We start from the raw sequence: 19,158 nt of genomic DNA, 5'->3' as shown, positions 1-19,158 counted from the left end.
AGTTTCCAAAGTCAACCTTTTGGTAGAGTCAGACTAAATTCCAAGTAAGATATATACTCCTCTCTTAAGTACCCTATGCAGAGCCTGATCATAACCATATAATTTCTAAGGGGACACAAACACATGCCAAACAAAAATCATTCTTCAATGTCAACTTCAAAATGTAATCATAAGCCCTAATGCAACTGGACAATAAGTAAATGTTTAGTCACATTTTCCTTATAATATTTTTGTACTTGCCTTTCAACAACCTCTTTTTTAAAAAATCACATAAATTCCAAGTCTGGCATGGAACTGGCACTATTCTGGACCTTGTCACACTTCCTTCTTATTCCCTTTAAAACTCACCAGGTGTTTGTCTTGTCACCTGGCTAACTCTCTATATCACCACTACTACCCGATTGTCCTGTCAACATTGCTCAGAAAATTTAAATTTAATACATTTATTCCTAAAATTTTACATAGAAATTCTCTGAAAAAGGTTCATCCCAACCTCTGCCTCTTTCAAGCTCAAAATATTTAGTTGACGCATAAGACCAATTATGTTTAAGTTTCTGAAAGTGTGAGATCAGATTTGATAATTTTCAGTAACGGATTTCCAATAATAACACTTGTATATGCTTTCTTTCATGATACTTTTCACTTTATGTCATTTATATTCTACTTGTGAGGGTGATAAAAAACAAAGAAAGGTTTAGTGACCTACTCAAATCACATAGGCAACAGCCAATAACACATACCTCATCCTAAAGCTATGTGCTCTAATTAAAAGCTTAAAATCCCTTCCAAAAACAGTCTTACCTTTTAGTTATACTGCCTTACGCAAGGTAATTTTCTTATACTGGGATAAAGGTACATGTTCTGCATTCTAACTAATAGTATATACTGAGCTATTATGACTTTACTTTCTGCTCTGAAGAATTCTAAGTTATCTACATGATGTAACAGGCCACCAGAATTATTATTGGTACTGCTACAGAACAATTAATTAAGAAGTACTTTTCATGATTTTCCAAGTTCATCAGAAAAGCAATTTTGCAATGACTTTTAAATTAGTTTCAGAGCCACATTCATAGTGGGTAATTAATAAATATCAATCAGAAGCAGAATAGTATAGGGACTAACATCATGCGTTCTGGAATCAGACAAACCTACAGAATACTTTGCTAGAGCTCTGACTCTGTTTCCCCTTCATAAAAATGTGCATATAAGAGTACTGATTTCATTGAGTTGCCACAAAATTTTAAAAATATAATATATGTAAAGTCCTTACCGCTATACCTGGCATATTTTAAGTGCTTAACAAATGATAGCTCTTATTATTATCAACTAAAGCTGACAAACAACTTGCATAAGAAACTAAAGTGAGATGAATTATCATATTTTTAACATAATTACTAATTGTCTATGCTCGTCTTCCTTCTGAATCAAGTTTTAAATATCACACTGGATAGAATGGTTTCTGATATCATACAGTTAAAATATGTTACACTTATGATAAAACAAAGGGCTGAGTTGTGGTGGTGAAACAGACAAATTTTTCATGTTGTAACTGTTAACTGAGATGAATATTCTGTGGTATTTAAAAGGTGAAGTTCTATTTGTCTTGACTCACTGTTGGAAATCCCCTAGGCAATAATGTTTGGCTCCACTCCAACTCTGTGGTAGGGTCTCATTTCCAGAAAGGACTAAGCGAAAGGGACAGAATTCAAAGACCAGAGTGCAGAACCAGAATTTACAAGTTATAGCAGCACTGCCTTCCTGATGAATTTAGAAGATTTACAGAATCATAAAAAGCTATCTATCTTTTAATTACGTTTGTCTATAGCCACACGGAAAACCTTTTCAGGGAAGAGAATCAACGTCATAAAAAATCAATATGTGGCACAAATGCTATTTAAAACCATGCCCTTGGTTAGGCAATTTTACAAAAAAAGAAATAAATTGTATATGGAAATGGTACTTCTAACCTCCCTATCTCCCCCACTCCTAGTTTACTCTCACATGCAGATTATGAAGGAAGGCACATTTGCCTGGTAGGCCTCATCCAGTCTTTTCCTTTCTTTTCAGGCATCATCCAGCCTTAAATGGCAATCTTACTCACATGATAAGATTTTAATGTACTATCGACATAATTTCTGTTCAATACCTATAGTCTAAAAGGATGTGTAAATAAAACAGTGCTTAGGAGTGGGTTCCAGAGTCAGAACAACCTGAGTTTTAATCTCAGTTCTGCTATTTGTAGCTCTTTGATCTTGAGCTACCTACCTAATGTTTCTGGATCTTAGAGATATTCCCTCCAATTACATGAAATGGATATAACAATAGTACTTACCTCACAGCATTTTTATAAGGATTAAACTAATTGTGATAACATACATAAAGCACTGGGCACAGTGCCTTACATATACGATGCATAAATAAATGTTAGCCTTTATTATTAATTACTAGAGTCAAATCTTAATTAGTCATGGTAATGAAACAAAAATTCTAGTAACACCGACATTGAATACTTTTAAATATACCATCTTTGAATTTGTCGTGATATTTTTAAATTTACTTTTTCACTGATGTTCTGACAGTCTGCAACACTTAAAACAAATTAATAAAGCCAAAATGTGAGGGAGTGGGTTAGAAAATAATCCCTTTGCTTAGAATTCTTCTCTACTGGCCAAGTGTAAAAAGTCAGCTTTGTCTCTCATATTAATAATAACAATCACCATAAATGAGCTACGCCTTCTCTCTAAATGTGTGTTTGTTTAATCTTGGTCTGGGTTAGAGGAAATAATTAAGTACTGGGTTTAAAAGGCCTCCTGGTGGGCTACAAAGTAGAAGTGAAAGCAAACAGATGGTCAGATAGTCACCAACATATTCTCAATCTGTTTGATTTTATCAGTAAGAAATGAAATTCAACATTCACCCTTGATAATTCAATTCAAGCAGAAAAAATTCCTGTACAAGATATATGTTTGACTGCACAATATATATTTTAGAAAACAACTTAGAGATTAACTACAGAGAATTAGAACATTCAACCTGATTGTGTCTGGGGCTTCAATTTATTTTTTTTTCCACGCCAACCCAGGGGGAGGATTGACTTTAAGGTCTATTGATCAAAACCTTTCCTCAATAGAGTAACTAGTCTTCGAGCTAGAGATGAATCCATTTTATGCTTCTCTCCCACCAGATTATGAATCTTTCACTAAACTTCCACAATACATTCTTCCCTACAACCATTTGACTTCTAAGTATCTGTTTAAATGCTCAAGAATCATCATTATTGACAACTGTGTTTCCCAAGCCTCTTTAAGTTGGGCCAAATTATTCCAAAGACTTTGCCACTGTTGCTGTGAAATTCAGGAAGTCAGTCATCAAATACAAAGCACCAAGTTGAAGGAACTGATCTTGAGTTCCTGCATTTGCCATGTGAAAGCTGCCATTTCCCACTGTTGGGGGCATCCAAAAAGCACGTCCAGTCATCTGATGAACAGTTTCCGATTTTGCTCTTCTAAGTAATTTATAAATACCTCTAAGCAGCAGTCAAACAAATCTTGGTAGCTATGACAAAGACTACAGCATACATCAAATCAATGTTTAGTTCATAAATACAGAGACAGAGCAGCAAAATACTCTGTCACTTAAGATGCAATTACTTGAGAACCCTATAGTTGAAGAACCGTGGCTGGTTGTTCTATATCCATATTACAAAATGAAGAAAATACTGTAACTAGTGACTCATATTTTGGCAAAGTGTCCATTTTATTCACTTGTTTTTACAACTTGTGCACTGAATACTGCTACATAGGAAAATTATGTTTATTTCATTTAGTATATGGACAATTAAAGCTACAACTAGTTTATATTTTAGCAATCATTAAAGAGACCATTTTACCAAAGTTATTCCATAAATAAAACCCTCAGAAACCATCTACCACAATCTAAAATTTCTACACCAAGCACACCTAGAATGCAAAGAAGCCATGAAAAGGAGATTATTATGGATCTGAGGGAAAGAAGTATGGGAAGAAAACTCCCAAACCAGTTACAATTCTCCAAGCTATCATCACTCTAGCAATTCTGATCAAAGGCCAATGTTTCTTTTTGTTAAAAGTCATTGAAATTTATTGTTATATAGGCTCTGTGCTTACTATCCCTTTTTCATTAAATGTAAATTCACAGGGCACTACAATCTCGAGAAGAAAAAAACATGGTGTATGCTACTGTGCTACAGCCAGTCAAGACATGCACGAACAGGCAGAAATCACATCCTACAGACAGATAACTTGGGAGTTGCATTCCTGCTAAATGGTTTCCTGAAAAGAAACAGTATTAAGACCTGAATTTTCACACCTTGACCTATAAAAGACCAGTTCCAAATATGCATGTCTTCTCTATCTCCCTGGCCTTGTGTGAATAATCATTTACCCTACTTACTGACATTCTCCTTTAGACATCCTATTCCTCCTCCACACTAGCTCCTCATTTTTCTATTCCCCTATATGTATATGCCCAGGCAATTCTTCCCCTTACAGGACTTACTCGTTTCCGTACCTCTCACATCTCATGTTCACATTTATCTCCTTATGCCTCCTAGCTGTCATGCATCACTGGCAGGATGTATTCCTTGGTAGTTAAACACATGTTATTTGGATTCAAACAGTTTGTGTTGGATTCTGTGGCTTACTAGTTGTATGACCCTGAGAAAGCCGTTTAACCTTGCTGACCCTGTAATTCCTTATCCTAAAAATAAAGATAATCACAGTACCTAATTCATAGGACTAGAAATTGTCAAGAAAAAATGAGATAGTACCTGACACACTTAAGTGTTTCTACTAGCTATCATTATTATGGCTACTATCAAGAAATCCCTTGCAAAAACCAACATACTTGCTTTCATTTCTAAACTTTTGAGAAGCAAGTGCTACTCCTCTGAATTGGGGCAGAGTTGAGCACAAAGTTTGAAAACTTTTTTTTGCTTTTTAATCGGCCTATGGAGGAAAGGGAGACTTGCGGCAGAATAAATTAAAATCATCTTGCAATTATCACAGATCCTCCTCTACCCAATAAAACATCTAACATTGGTTATTTTTATGACAATCATTAGAGTGAATGAAAACAGTCAGGGATTACCAGTCCAAAACCAAAACCTTCTTAAAATATTCTTCAGACACTCAGTCACTTATAGGAGTATCTCATTTTGTACAACTGTTGGGTTCACATCAGGATGTTTGCTCCAAAATTTCTAAATCGTGTGTTAAAAACAGTATGGCAGTAAGCTTAAAGGAAAAGTCTTAGTATTGCAAACTGAAGAGTCTCCATTTGTGTTCTACAGGAGCTCTTCCTGAATTAAACTCACTTTATACTGTTTTAGTATTATCTAAAATACTTTAAACTTATAATAAAACAAGAATTTATTTTGGCAATATGCAGTAGAATTTCTTTTTCTTTTTTTTTTTTTTTGAGGAAGATTAGCCCTGAGCTAACATCTGCTGCCAATCCTCCTCTTTTTGCTGAGGAAGACTGGCCCTGAGCTAACATTTGTGCCCATCTTCCTCTACTTTATATGTGGGACGCCTACCATAGCATGGCTTGCCAAGCGGTGCCACGTCCCCACCCAGGATCCGAACCGGCAAACCCCGGGCCACTGAAGCGGAATGTGCGAACTTAACCACTGGGCCACTGGGCCGGCCCCTGCAGTAGAATTTTGATAACAGACTCATAAGAACTATAATTACTACAACAATAGACAAATCTCTAGTTAAGATTTAAGAAACTTAAATAAGAAAAAAACTGAAACAAATCACAAATACTATAAATATTTCCTATTTTCATAGTCTTCAACAATGGAGTCTAATAATGGGCATAAAAGGAGACAGTAGTCATTTTTAATGTTCTTAGGAACTCAAGTTTTAACAAAGAGAGAGTTGCAGTTGTTCTTACTTGAATAAAAATTCTGAAAGGAGTTTCCTGTTTAATCTGCTTTCGGGGGAGGAGTAGAAGAGGGAAAAAGCAAAGAATAAACAGCAGTATTGAAATGTGTATCACTCAAAGTGAAACTAACTTCCTGATCTGTTTAATCTAATTAGGGGTCTAACTAAGGTATTAAACTGGTCTTAAAAATTTTCCAATTTCTGTTTTGGACTTGAGACTAACCAAATATTACTTTGAAATATCAAAATGAATATATATGTAAACTAATAAGGCAAGAAACTCATAAAGTGAGGTTCAAAAGCAATATAAAAAGTCTTTTTTTCAACCTAAACTTGCTAAAAAAAATGAAAGGTTAAGTATTCTATTTCAAAACTATCTAAACACATCCACATATGGTGGGTGGTGAGAAGAAACAAGATTCAAGGTTCTTGTAATTTCACATAAGCTTCAGTTCTATCCCAAATCCTCTTCGGGGTAAAAAAACAAAAGAAAAACAAAAATACACAACAACAACAACAAAAGCATGGAATAGCTGCTGTTCTAAAGCTCAGAAGAAGGAGGTAGTTCCTACACCCTACATCCTGAACCCACACATCTGCTCTTGCCACTGCTGGCTTTTCTCTTGAGTTTTAAAAAACAGAGACACTTTCATTTATCATGGATATACACTCGGCTTTCATTCCAGTTTATCCTATTGCTCCCCACAGCTGCTGAAAAATTGTTATTCTAAATCAACCAGCACACGAATGGGGGGAATGTCCTATAATTTGAAGAAGCAGCAATTCCAGTTGGCCACTACATAAGAAGCCACTTGCTGGTTCCCTTTCCAGGTCTCAATACTATATTTGAAGCAGTTTGGAACTGTTAGAAGCAAAATCTCTTGAAAAAGAAAAAAAGTCAAAATAAGGGACAATATGGAAGAAAAAAACAGGTCCCTTGTCACATTAAGTTTTTAAAAAAACCACAACTTTGTATCATTGTTCCCAACTTCCGCTCCCACTTTGCCAAGTTCTAACAGAATCTTTAGGCTGAAGTTAAACACCCTCTCCTACACACTCGAAAAATAACTGACTACAGGGGTCTCACTCTCTGAAAATAATCACAATGCCTTAGTAGGCCTCCACTCAATCGTCGTCAGTTAGAGCGTGTTTTACATTCTTTACAGATGTGCACTCCTGCCCCTTGTTTCAGTACCTAGAGCACATGTCAAATGTTCCATTCTTGAAACTCACCAGTGTGTGCTTTTACTTGATTTCTTTACTTAACCCTAAAGACCCTATACCGCCATCTCCCATCTACCAAAACTCGGTAGCTTTCTTTTTCCTTCAAAGGAGAAATGTGGCCCTAACGTCATAAAGCAAACAAAGCTCAACTCCATTGAAAACGAAATCGATGCAACAAAGGGAAGAAAGGGAAGAAGGGGGGTGGGGTGGGAGATACGTGTTTCTTCCAAAGGAGAAGCTGCCAGACGAACTTCTGCAATTTAACGGTTCTGGGGCAGCAGCAGACTGAGGTGTAGGAAAACAAGAAAGGTGAGCTCCCCACCCTCCTTACCGCCGTGGAGCCAGAGGAAGATGCAATATACACACGGATCACCATCCTGGGAACAGCAACTGCGGTTGTTTGGGTCCTGAAACGGCTGGAGAGCAGCTGCAGCAAAGGCTGGAATCAAGCTAGGGGGCCGAACAGAGGTTGGAAGAGAAGGGTGGGGGAAGGTAGAAGGGGAACTCGCTGGAGCCCCGCCTCCTCCCGCGGCTGCTTTTACTGGGCTCAGAGCGCTGCAGTCCCAGCCCCAAACCCCGGAAGGCACGGGCTTATTTGCATCATTTCTAATTTTTTTAAATAGGGAATCTCGAATAGCACCGCGAGATCTGTTGAAACATTTAATTTTGACTATTCCCTGCCCGAGGAGAGAGGGAGAGGAGAAAGAAAAAGAGAAAGGGAACATTGAATTGAATTAGATTAGAATGAAAGACCTTTTCCGACGGAGTCTAAAAGTTGTACGCATAACTTCCTTCTCAGAAAGGTATGCAAATAAGGCAGAGCTTCCTTGAAAGAGGAAGCTCTGTTGAGTCCAGACGCTAGTAAGAAAGCCCATGCTCTCAAAGCTTTGTGCATTTTTAGACTCCTATTGTGTAGTGATTGTTCTCATGTTAGCTGGTGGCAGGAATTGGGCACTGAAGGACTGAACGATGCCACAGAGGTTTAAGAAAAGTTTCAGGTTTCCCTAAGCCCAGAAACGGCAGGATTAGTTTTCTTTTTGAGTTTTGCTTTTTGTTGAGATAGGGAATCCTGCTTCTGTGAGAATTCACAGGAGGCCTGATTGACTGGCTGATTCCACAATGGAGGAAGAAATTGCAAACCAAAAAAATTGAAAATACAGTGTAAGAAAATGAATGATTTTTGTTTTGTTTGCTTTTTAACTGACTGAGGAAAGGGAGATTGGATCATATGTTGCAGGAGATGTTGAAATGGGGAAAGGAAACAGCAAATAGTTATTTGTAGTTCTAGGGAAATGAGCAAACAATTGACCAGAGACAAATGTCCAGAGAGGGAGCATATACTTCAGAGTGTCTTTTCAAGTTCTCAGATTATGTGAAAATAACAGAAATAAGGAACTTGCCAGATGATAAGTGCAGAGAGGGAGTCAGTCACCTGTCCTACTTCTTTGCTTTTCTTTTGCATTTTGTCCTCCCTCTCCATTCTAGTGGTTTATCACCTTTGTATAGGTTCAATAACTGTAATAGCTTCCTAACTGCTCCCTGTTCACAGTTTGTCCCGTCTCCAATTTATGTGCTCCATACAACAACCTTGAGAGGTGGATATTATTACATTAGTTTTATAGAAGAAGAAACTGAGACTCAGGAAAAAAAGTAATTTTCCCAAAGTCATATAGCTAATAAATTCCAGAGTCAGGACTAGACCTCAAGTGCAACCAACTCCAAAAGCCACCTTCTTAACCGTCATTGTAACACACTGCCTGGAACAGAGAAAGTACTCAATAATCGTTAGCTGTTCTTCTTCCTAGAACATCGCTTTTGTATGTCACTAAAGACAACATAGCCTGAAATACTTAAGATAGCTCTCCACCGACTATCAAGCAGAACCTAAATTATGTTTATAAGGAGCTCCGATCATAATCTGACCTTACACTATCTATACAGTCTTACCGTTGCTCCCCCAAACTGACTTCCCTGCATAATCATTGTTGATTCCCCACTGCAATCACCATACTTTTCCCCATTTTTATGCTTTTGCTCTTCCTGTCCGTTTCTTCACCTTTTCCTCACATCCTCATACCCTTTTCTGCCCTCTACATCTGTCCAAATCTCAAAATCTTTATACAAATGATCAGGCAGAACTAAGTCAGGGTGATCTAGCCACCTTCATCATTGTCGACATCAGGGTGACTTGTGCTTCCCAGCCCATAGGACAGGAAAATCTTCCTTCAGGTTTCGATTTGGCAAGGTGGGTATAATTTGCCATATACTAACATAGTCCAACATAATCAACATTTATTCTATGTGGACTTATAGTCTCTTTTGAATTGATGAAAAAAACAAAGAGAAAGAAAGAAAAATTCTTCTATTTATTCTTCATACTCACATGACAAAATTAATATCTCCATAGAACTGAACAGCAAGATTAGCAATGAGTTCAGTGGCTCTTATCTGGAACTTTCAGGAATGGGAAGATGATTCCTGATGTTTAATTTCTTTTAAATACAAATGTATTAATCTAAGTGAAAATTTCCCCAATAAATTGATATATCAACAAAGTCTGTTGGTTCTTATTAAAAGCACTTCAGATACATGGGGGACAGGCTTTACCAGTATTTTTATCCTAGAAATTAACATTATAGGTTATATTAGACTTGCTCCTTACTATATTCAACCATCCCTGGAATGTATATTCTAGAATAGTCATTTTTACTTCACTTATTCCTTCACAGAGCAGTCCTCAAAACCATGTGTTCATATAATTTGACTGGAAATGTTAAGACCTAATTAAAAGATGAATTAGAAGGTTTTCAAACAGTGTTTGTGACCTATTGCCATAGGAAATCTATTTATCAATCAAATGTTATTTTTCAAAAATTATAAAATAAGTGCATGCTGTGTGCAGAAAACTTAGCAAATACTGAAAAGAAAAAAATCACCCATACCCCCATATCTGAAGATAAGGACTTTGAATATATTGGTGTAAGCCCTTCCAGGCCTAGAAAAAGATAGATAGGTGAGGGTGGGTGTGAGTGGTTGAGATAAGTGGCAGGAAGGAAAAGAGAGTGAATGTATTTTAAAAATGTATTTATCTAAGATATATACTGTTTTATAAATGGCTCCTTTTCACTTAGGAAATATGTTTTAAAATTTTCCCGTGTCAGAAAATATTATTCTACATGATATTTAATAGTTTTACATGATTCTATTTTAAAGATGTATCAAAAGTTATTTTAACAATTCTGTTATTGAATATATTGCTTGTGTTCAATTATTCTATATTATAGTTAATGCTGCAACATATATTTATCAGTAAATCTTTGTCCATATCTCTAATAACTTCTTCAGGATAAATTCTCAGATGTGAAGTTGCTGGCAAACTGTATAGGCATTCCAGCCTATTGTTACAATGTTATAATTTGAGCCCATGTTATAATTTGCCATGATTTAGAGCAGAAATGAATGTTGATTTCATTGAAGAACTAGCTGATGTTATCCCAATCACAAGAATTGGGTTCTGGAGGTGTGAGGTGAGGCCTACGGCCATGGTTGTAGAGAACGTAGTCTAAGGGCAGTTCTTAGCAGGTTTTACTACCCTCTCCTCCCTTATTGATTTTCCTAATGTAGGTCCCTAACATTCGACACTTTTCTGAGGTGGTAGGTAAGTTCCTACGAATATTTCCCTGCCCCATGTCCCCTTTGATGGACTAAGTGTTACCCGGGCCCCTGGCCCCATAAGACATTAACCACAACCCTGCTCAGAACAAGCCTAATGCGTTGTCTTTAGTTTACAGGAAACCACAAAGAGTGGAAAGAGGAGATGGCTGAGACATAGGTCAAGTACAATTAAAACTGAAGGGAAAATGGCAGTCTAACTTGACCTGACATAGACCCCGCAGCTCATTATACGCTCATTGTAATACATTACCATGCTACATACACTCACCAGTGCCATGACAGTTTACAACTTCCATGGCAATGACAGGATATAACCAAAAAAGGAAAGAAAATAGGTGGCACCCTTCTTCCTCCAAAAAGCCTGCCCAGTTCCCTGAATAACTATGAATATTCCTCCCCTTTATTACCTTGACCCCTTATAACAGCTGCTTAATTGCCCTAAGAGCTGAGAAGTTAATTTGTGAACTTAGGTTCCCACTTTTCCGTTCTTTGGCTGTTGAATAAAGCTTGTTCTATTGAACAATCAGCTTCGGTCTCCTTTCAAATTCATGACATGGAACAGAGGAAGAACCCCAAGAGGAAGAGCAAGAGATCTTTCCTGGGGTCTCTTCCCAGTTGGGGAGAGTTCAATTGGTAACACAAGTACTCATACTGGTAACAATGTCAGAATGAGTACAGCACTACCCAAAATATACATTTTGGTTCCCTGTTCTGAATTTTGGGGCCAACCGCTGAGCTAGAGAGTATAGGAGAGTTTCATCACCTTTTCTTTCTCTGGTAGTTCCTCACTTTCTTGTCTAGACCTTTGATACTTTTAAGCAGATTTTTGTAAAGTGTCTTCTAACATTTTAAATTGCCTTTAGCAAGAAGGCTGTTCCAGATCACCTAGTCCACCACTGCCAGAAGCAGAAATTTCCTCTATTTTTAAACTTTAGAGAAAGTAAAAATATTATTTGCCCCACAATACAAAAAGAAGACTACAAAATCACAATTAAGAAATATTTAACAAAATATCTACAAAACACTAGTGTCAACTTCTTTAAACATTAAATTTAGTATTCATAAAAATTTCCTTTCATTTGAAAACAATTTAGAACTTAGATTTTTTTCCTACATCAGCAGAACTTCCAAGTGTATGTAGTAGTTGGAGGGAAATCACTGTCAAGCATAATTTAATGATTTGCTTGGTGCTGAATAATTTTAAATTTAAAAGCAAAGTTATAAAATCTTACTAATATTTTCATTTAATATTTATATTTAAATAAGAGCGTAGGTAAATTTGAATTTTCATATTTTGATACACCGTGGAGAGGTGTTTCCAAAGTAAAAGTACCTGGGTTCTTGAGGGTCTTCAAAGAGCCTTGACTGTTGGATGGAACCACCAACGATGTTATTCAATGATATTCTGGTCCCACCTTTCTGCCTGCTCTGGCAGATGGGAGACTAAGAATACAACATTTTTCCTCTATCAGCAGACAACATATTAACACATAAATATCTAAATCAAAAATGAAATCCTGCACTTTGGAGCACTTATTGTTGTTCTCTCCAAGCGTCAGCAGCAAGGGCAATATTTGCAGTGGAGATAGGGTTGGTTAAATAACAGAGTACTGTGTTTAGGAGTTTTAAGCCTGTCTTAGTCACTCGCTACATGGCAATGTGCATCAGCAGGAAGCAACTTTAGGATTTGGTGCCAGAAGGTGTCTTGGACGTATTGAGTCCGGAGTTCTGATCTCACCTAAGACGTTATGTCCATAGTTGTAGCAGCTAGAGGGTGCCACATACCTATGAAAAATAAATGTTCTGTGCTTGGAAAAGCAAGACTTAAAGATAAAATCTTTATCAGCTCTGTACAGAATTCCAGCACAGGAGTAGAATGTCATGTCTTCCATTGTCCCTGAGAAGTAACAAGAAAAGTTCTCAGGGAACAATAGGACTCCAGGTAAGAGAAACAGCTATGTCTGAAGCCTTCTGACACTTTCAGTAAAAACTACTGTCGCGTTATTCTTTCATTGGGTATCACTGATTCCAGAAGAGTAGTGAGTCAACCTGTGAAGATAACTCAGTTATCAATAGAAAAAGATGTTAATGGGGCTAGGGTGGAGGGTGATTTCCCAGGTAATATTTCTTCCAAACAGAAGCCTGCTTTGAGATCTCTTTCATATACATACACACACACATACATACATGCATACACACATACATCACAATTTATAGAACTATAAATCTGAAAAAGACCTCAGAGATCAGTCTAACCCCTCAGCTCCCTCCATACCCTAACAACATGAACACCATCAAGTGGTCCTCCAGGCATTGCTTGTGAACACCTCCAGTTATAATGAACTCACAATTCCTGAGGCATTCCCCATTCTGGTTTTGGTCAGCTCATAACTTTAGAGAATTTGTTTCTGAGGTTGAGCTGACAACTATTTCCTTTTATGTTTCTTTACTACTAATAATTCACAGTTATAAACTCATCTCTATTCTTGTGAAAGCCTTCATATTAGGAGGCCTTCTCTCCTCTAGGTTAATATTTCCAGTTTTTCTAACCATTCTTCATATGCTGTGATGTCTAGAGGTCTTTCCTCTAAATATGTTCCAGTTTGTCAGTTGCTCTCTTCTGCAAAGGCTGGTCCCCAGAACTGAATGTCAGGTTCCAAGTATGGTATGACTTGCATCATGTAAAGTAGTGTGGAGTCCTTGTTCCGGACCCTGTGTTTCTATTTTAGCCCTCCTTGTCTGGGGGAATCGTTACCTCATTGATGTTTTAAACTGCATTTCCTTGATTACTGAAAAGTTTTGCACCTTTTTATATATTTACTGCCTTTTGGATATTTTATTTTGTGGAATATCTGTTCAGAACTTTTGCCCATTTTTAATTTGTCTTTCTTCGTTTCTATCCCAAATAGCAGCCTTGTGTCTCTTACGTGTGTTGTAGATAAATTCGTCCAGCCTGAGGCTGGGCTTTTTACTCTTTTAACAGTATCGTTTTATGAACAATAATGCTAATGATTATTTAAATATATCAGTCTTTTTCTTTATAGTTAGTTAGTTTTGTGGTTAGGTTTACATCAGTTGTTTAAGAAATCTTTCCAGACCCCAAGGACATGAAGATGTTCTCTTATATTCATTTATAAAAATTTTATTGTGGTACTTTTTACTTCTAGAGCTACAGTCTGCTCGAAATTGATGTGCATGTAAGATTTGAGATATGGATCAAATTTAATTTTTTTCCAAATAGATATCCAATTATTCCAGCACTTGTAATTAAAAAACACTTTCTTTTTCCACTGCTTTACATTGCCACTTTTGTCAAAGAGCAAATGATCATCCGTGCTTGGGTCTGTTTCTGGTATCTCTATTCTGTTCCATATTTGTCTGTTTGTCTACCCTTGCACCAATGCTACACTATTTTAATTACTATCAATTTTAGTATCTTGAAATCTGGTACAAGAAGTTCTCCTACTCTGGTCTTCTTCGTCAAGTATCCTGACTATTTGTAGTCCTTTAAAAAAGTTAGAATGTTTGTAACTACAATGTAAAAATACAATTGATTTTTGTGTCATAACCTTGTATCCAGAAACATTGCTAAACTCAAAATGTTAATATTAATAATTTATCTATATGTATTTTGGATTTTCTATTTACACAATTTTATCATCCAAGAAAAATAATTCTTTTTTTCTTTCCAATTTTATACTTTTTATTTTTATTTTTTTATTGCACTGACACCTCCAAAACACTCATTCTTCTTAACATTGCTGTGTAATAAAGGACTCCAAAACTTAGTGGCAAGAAACAGCCATTTTATCATGCACAAAGGTTCTATGAGTCAGGAAATCAGTCAGGGCACAGCAGTGAGTACTTGTCTCTTCACTACAGTATTGGAGGCCTCAGCTGGGAAGTCTTGAATGGGAGGAGTCACATAATGGCTGGAGGCAGAAATCATCTGAAGATCCTTTATTCACGTATCTGGTACCTATGTTGACATGATTCAAAAATCAAGCTCAGATGCCAGTGTTACCTAGAGTGTTTGCAAGCGACCTCAACATGTGACTTAGGCTTTCTCATGATATGGCAGCTTCAGATAGTTGATCTTCTCACAATGCATCTCAGAGCTCCAGCAAACAAGGCAGAAACTGTATCAGCTTTTATGACCTTACCTCGGAAGGCACATAGCATTACTTCTCCAAAGAGCTATACTCCAGAAATAAGGAAAACAGAACTTGACCAGACTTCAAAATGACTTTGATTAGATTAAGGTATTCTAAGACTGCTCCAAAAGCAAAAGTAATTCTTCTTTGGAATAGGATAACATCATCCAGAGCCTCATTATTACCAAAATTTTTTCATCTACACTGTCTAGCACTCAACAACAATCCTGCTTAAAAAGAGAAAATATGTAAATGAAAACCAAAGACCAAGAGAAAATCATAAAAGTAGCCACAATAAGAAGACATATTATCTTCAGAGGAGGAACAATAGGACCCACTGCTGACTGCGCCTTGGAAAAAAAATGTGAGACAGAAGACAATGGAAAGATATGTCCAAGGTACTGGAAAGAACACAACTGTCGACTTAGAAGTCTAAAGCCAACATAAATATTCCTTATAAATCAATGTAACGTAAAGACATTTTCAGATAAACAAAACAGAGTTTTTCTCCAGCAGTCCCAAACTAATTGAAATACTAATGGATGTATTTCAGGCAAAATAAAAAAGATTACAGATGGAGGCTGAGAGATGCAAATTGGCATGAAGCGTCGTGAAAGTGGTAATTATTTGAGTAAATTGGAAATGAACAATGACCATGTAAAACAATGATAATAGTGTCTTCAGGAGTTTAAAATATGTTCAATTAAAAGATAGGAGAACATGATAATGTAAATTGGATAAATGTAGTTCAAAGATTGTTATATTATCTAGGAAGTGGTAAAAGTGTATATTTATATGTATGTATCTATTTATATCTATCTATATGTAAACAAGCTAATAGAGGATTAAAATGGAATAACTAAAAATTAATCTAAAAGAAGGAAAGACTGGAGAGGAAAAAGGAACAGAGGTGAGACATCTAGTAGTAATAAGTTAAATATGTCAAAATGTATATATATGAAATACATTGCATGTAAATAGAGTATCCCATCTAATTAAAAGATAAAGACTGTCAGACTGGATAAGCATAAAACCCAACTTTATCCTATCTATAAGAGACATATGTTAAATCAAAATATACAGAATGGCTGAAAACAAACATGAAAAAATATACAATGCAAAAACTAACAAAGAAAGTTGGCATAGCTATATTAACATGAGACAAAGTAGATTTTAAGGCAAAAAATTACTAGAAGTATAAAAAGAATGTCATCATGACAAAAGACTTAATTTACCAGAGAAGATATAACTTTTCTAAATTTCTATGTACCTAGTCACATAGCATTAAAATATGTAAAACAAAAAGGACATAATTATAAGGAGAAGTAGACAAATCTACAATTACAGTGGGATATTTTAACAGACTTCTTGCAGTAACTGATAGAAAAAGTAGGCTAAAATCAGTACCAAGACATACATGACTTGAAAAACACAATTAAGAACTTTGACCTAATAGATATAAATAAAATATTGCACCCAATGAATATGTTCTTTTCAAGTGCACACGAAATATTACAAAAATTTACATATGTTGCACCATTAAGTCTCAATCAATTTCAAAGGACTGAAGTCATAGAGAATATATTAAACTAGAAATCAATAGCAAAAAGAAAACTAAAAGATTCCATATTTTTGGAGAAATTAAGCAATGTACTTCCAAACAATCCATGGATCAAAGGAAAAAATGATCATTGAAATTAGAAAATTTTAAAGTGAATGATGATGAAAATACCAACACGCTAAAACTTGTAGTGTGCAGCTAAAGCCATGTTTAAAAGGAAATTTGTAGCCAAGAAGAAAGTTGAATGTCTTTGACTAAGCACCCAACTCAAGAAAGCATGTTAAATTAAACCCAAAGAAAATAAAAGGAAAAAGGAAGGATATAATAAAGGTAAGAGCAGAAATTACTGAAGTATAAAATAAAACAGACAATAGAGGCAGCAAAGCCAAAAGCTGGTTCTTTGATAAAAACTAACAAAGTTAATAAACCCTTAGAAAGAGTGAATTAAGAGAGAGGGAGAGTGAAAGAGAACCTGCAATGTCCTGTCTCAGGAATGAAAAGGAAACATCACAACATATCCAATAGATTTTAAATATATGAATAATTTTAAGCCAGTAAATGAGATGAAATGGTCAAATTCCTAGAAAAACACAACTTACTAAAATGTACACTGAGTAAACTAAAAACAATAGTCCTAAAACTACTAAATATATATATATACATACAAACATATACAATACATATAAATTGTATATGTAGTTAAAAACTTTTCCACAAAGTAAACTACAGGTCCAAATGGTTTCACTGGCAAATTCCACCAAAAAAATTAAAGAATAAAGAATGCAATTTTATTCATATTTCTCCAGACAACAGAAGAAAAGGCATATTTCCTAATCATTTCAAAGCTAGCTTCATATTCATTTCAAAGCCTGATAAGTATATTTTAAGAAAAGAAACCCATAGGCCATTCTCACTGTTGAAAAACAGAAGAAAAGTTGCTAAACAAAATGGTATCAAACCAAATCCATAAGAACATAAAAAGGATAATACTTTATAACCAAGTTGGGTTATTCTAAGAATTCAGTATAGGCTCAGTATTTGAAAAGCAATCAATGTAATTTGCCTCATTAGCTGGATAAAGGAGAAAAATCATATGATGATCTAAATAGATGGAGAAAAGTAATTTGATAAATTCAACATCCCTTCATGATTTAAAAGGAATACCAAAGTAGGAATAAAAGGGAGCTTCTTTAATCTGATAAAAGATGTGTACAAAAACCTACAGCGAATACCATACTTACTGGTAAAATACTAGAGTTTGTTTTCCTCTGAGAGTGTGAATCAAACACAGATACCCACTATTTCCTCGTCTAGTCAATCTTGTGCTAAGATTCTAGCCAATACAATAAGACAAGAAATAGAGAGGCAAGATGATTAGAAAGGAAAAAAATTAAATGTCATTATTTATAAATCATATATAAGTATATAGAAAATCCAAAAAATCTATAAACTATTTTAAATCATGAATTTACTTAGCAAGATAGCTGGTTTCAATATCAATATATAAATAAAATGGTATTCCAAGATAATTAGCAACGCCCTTGGGAAATGGGGTTTCAAAAATATATCATTTAAAAGGGGCCAGCCCTGTGGCTGAATGGTTAAAGTTCTGCGCGCTCTGCTTCGGCGGCCCAGGTTTGCTGGTTCAGATCCCAGGCATGGACCTACTATGCTCATCAGCCATGCTGTGGAGGCATGCCACACACAAAATAGAGGAAGATTGTCACGGATGTTAGCTCAGGGCTAATTTTCCTCAAGCAAAAAAGAAAAAAAAAGGAAGATTGCCAATGAATGTTAGCTCAGGGCGAATCTTCCTCATCAACAAAAAAAAATCATTTAAAATAAAGTATCAAATAACTAATAACAATCTATTTCTTGATATAGGATATAGGCACTAGTTACACAGGTGTGTTTATTTCAATTCATCAAGCTGTACCTATGATTTACACACTTTTTTTGGTACATATGCTTTATGTGTAATATACTTCAATAAAATGTTACTTTTTAGGGGCTGGCCCAGTGGCATAGTGGTTATGTTTGTCCACTCTGCTCCCGCAGCCCGAGGTTCACAGGTTTGGCTCCTGGGCACAGACCAGGCATGGACCTACTACGCTCATCAGCCATGCTGTGGCAGGCATCCCACATATAAAATAGAGGAAAATGGCCACAGATGTTAGCTCAGGGCCAATTTTCCTCAGCAAAAAGAGAAGGATTGGTGGCAGATGTTAACTCAGGGCTAATCTTCCTTAAAAAAATGTTACTTTTAAAATATTAAACTACAGAGAAATACAAAAATATGGATGAATCTTAGCAACATAACATTGAGTGAAAATATTAAATTCCAGAAGATTACATATAGCATGAAGCCTTTTTTATAAAGTGAAAACCAGCTGAAAACACCTGAAGTTATATATATATAAGATTACATATATATATATTTCTCTTTGGAATGCATTTAAATGCAATAAAGCTAAACAAAACAGAAAGCCAGGGAACAATGTAAACTGGATTTGGGGTAGGTGACCCAAGGGAATGGAATGGCAGGAAGAAAAATATGGTTGTATGTCAAATTACTGTCAAGGCCTAAGTTTTGTTTTGCGTTTTGGGTTCGAGA

General features: G+C 35.8%; 1 protein-coding gene across 1 annotated transcript in view; it reads right to left on the bottom strand.

Annotated features, from left to right (window-relative positions):
• The window catches only part of SH3BGRL (SH3 domain binding glutamate rich protein like), a 62,965-nt gene extending 55,002 nt beyond the window's left edge, over positions 1-7,963 (bottom strand). Inside the window, exon 1 of the mRNA XM_001501152.7 lies at positions 7,486-7,963. Within this exon, the coding sequence (XP_001501202.1) occupies positions 7,486-7,530 (45 nt within the window). The 5' untranslated portion in view covers positions 7,531-7,963. The remainder of the gene's footprint in view (positions 1-7,485) is intronic.
• Between the last annotated feature and the right edge of the window lie 11,195 nt (positions 7,964-19,158).

Source organism: Equus caballus, chromosome X, assembly GCF_041296265.1.
Source record: "Equus caballus isolate H_3958 breed thoroughbred chromosome X, TB-T2T, whole genome shotgun sequence".
Taxonomy (NCBI): Eukaryota; Metazoa; Chordata; class Mammalia; order Perissodactyla; family Equidae; genus Equus; species Equus caballus.
Note: the sequence above shows the minus strand (reverse complement) of the source record. Positions and strands in the feature narration are given on the sequence as shown.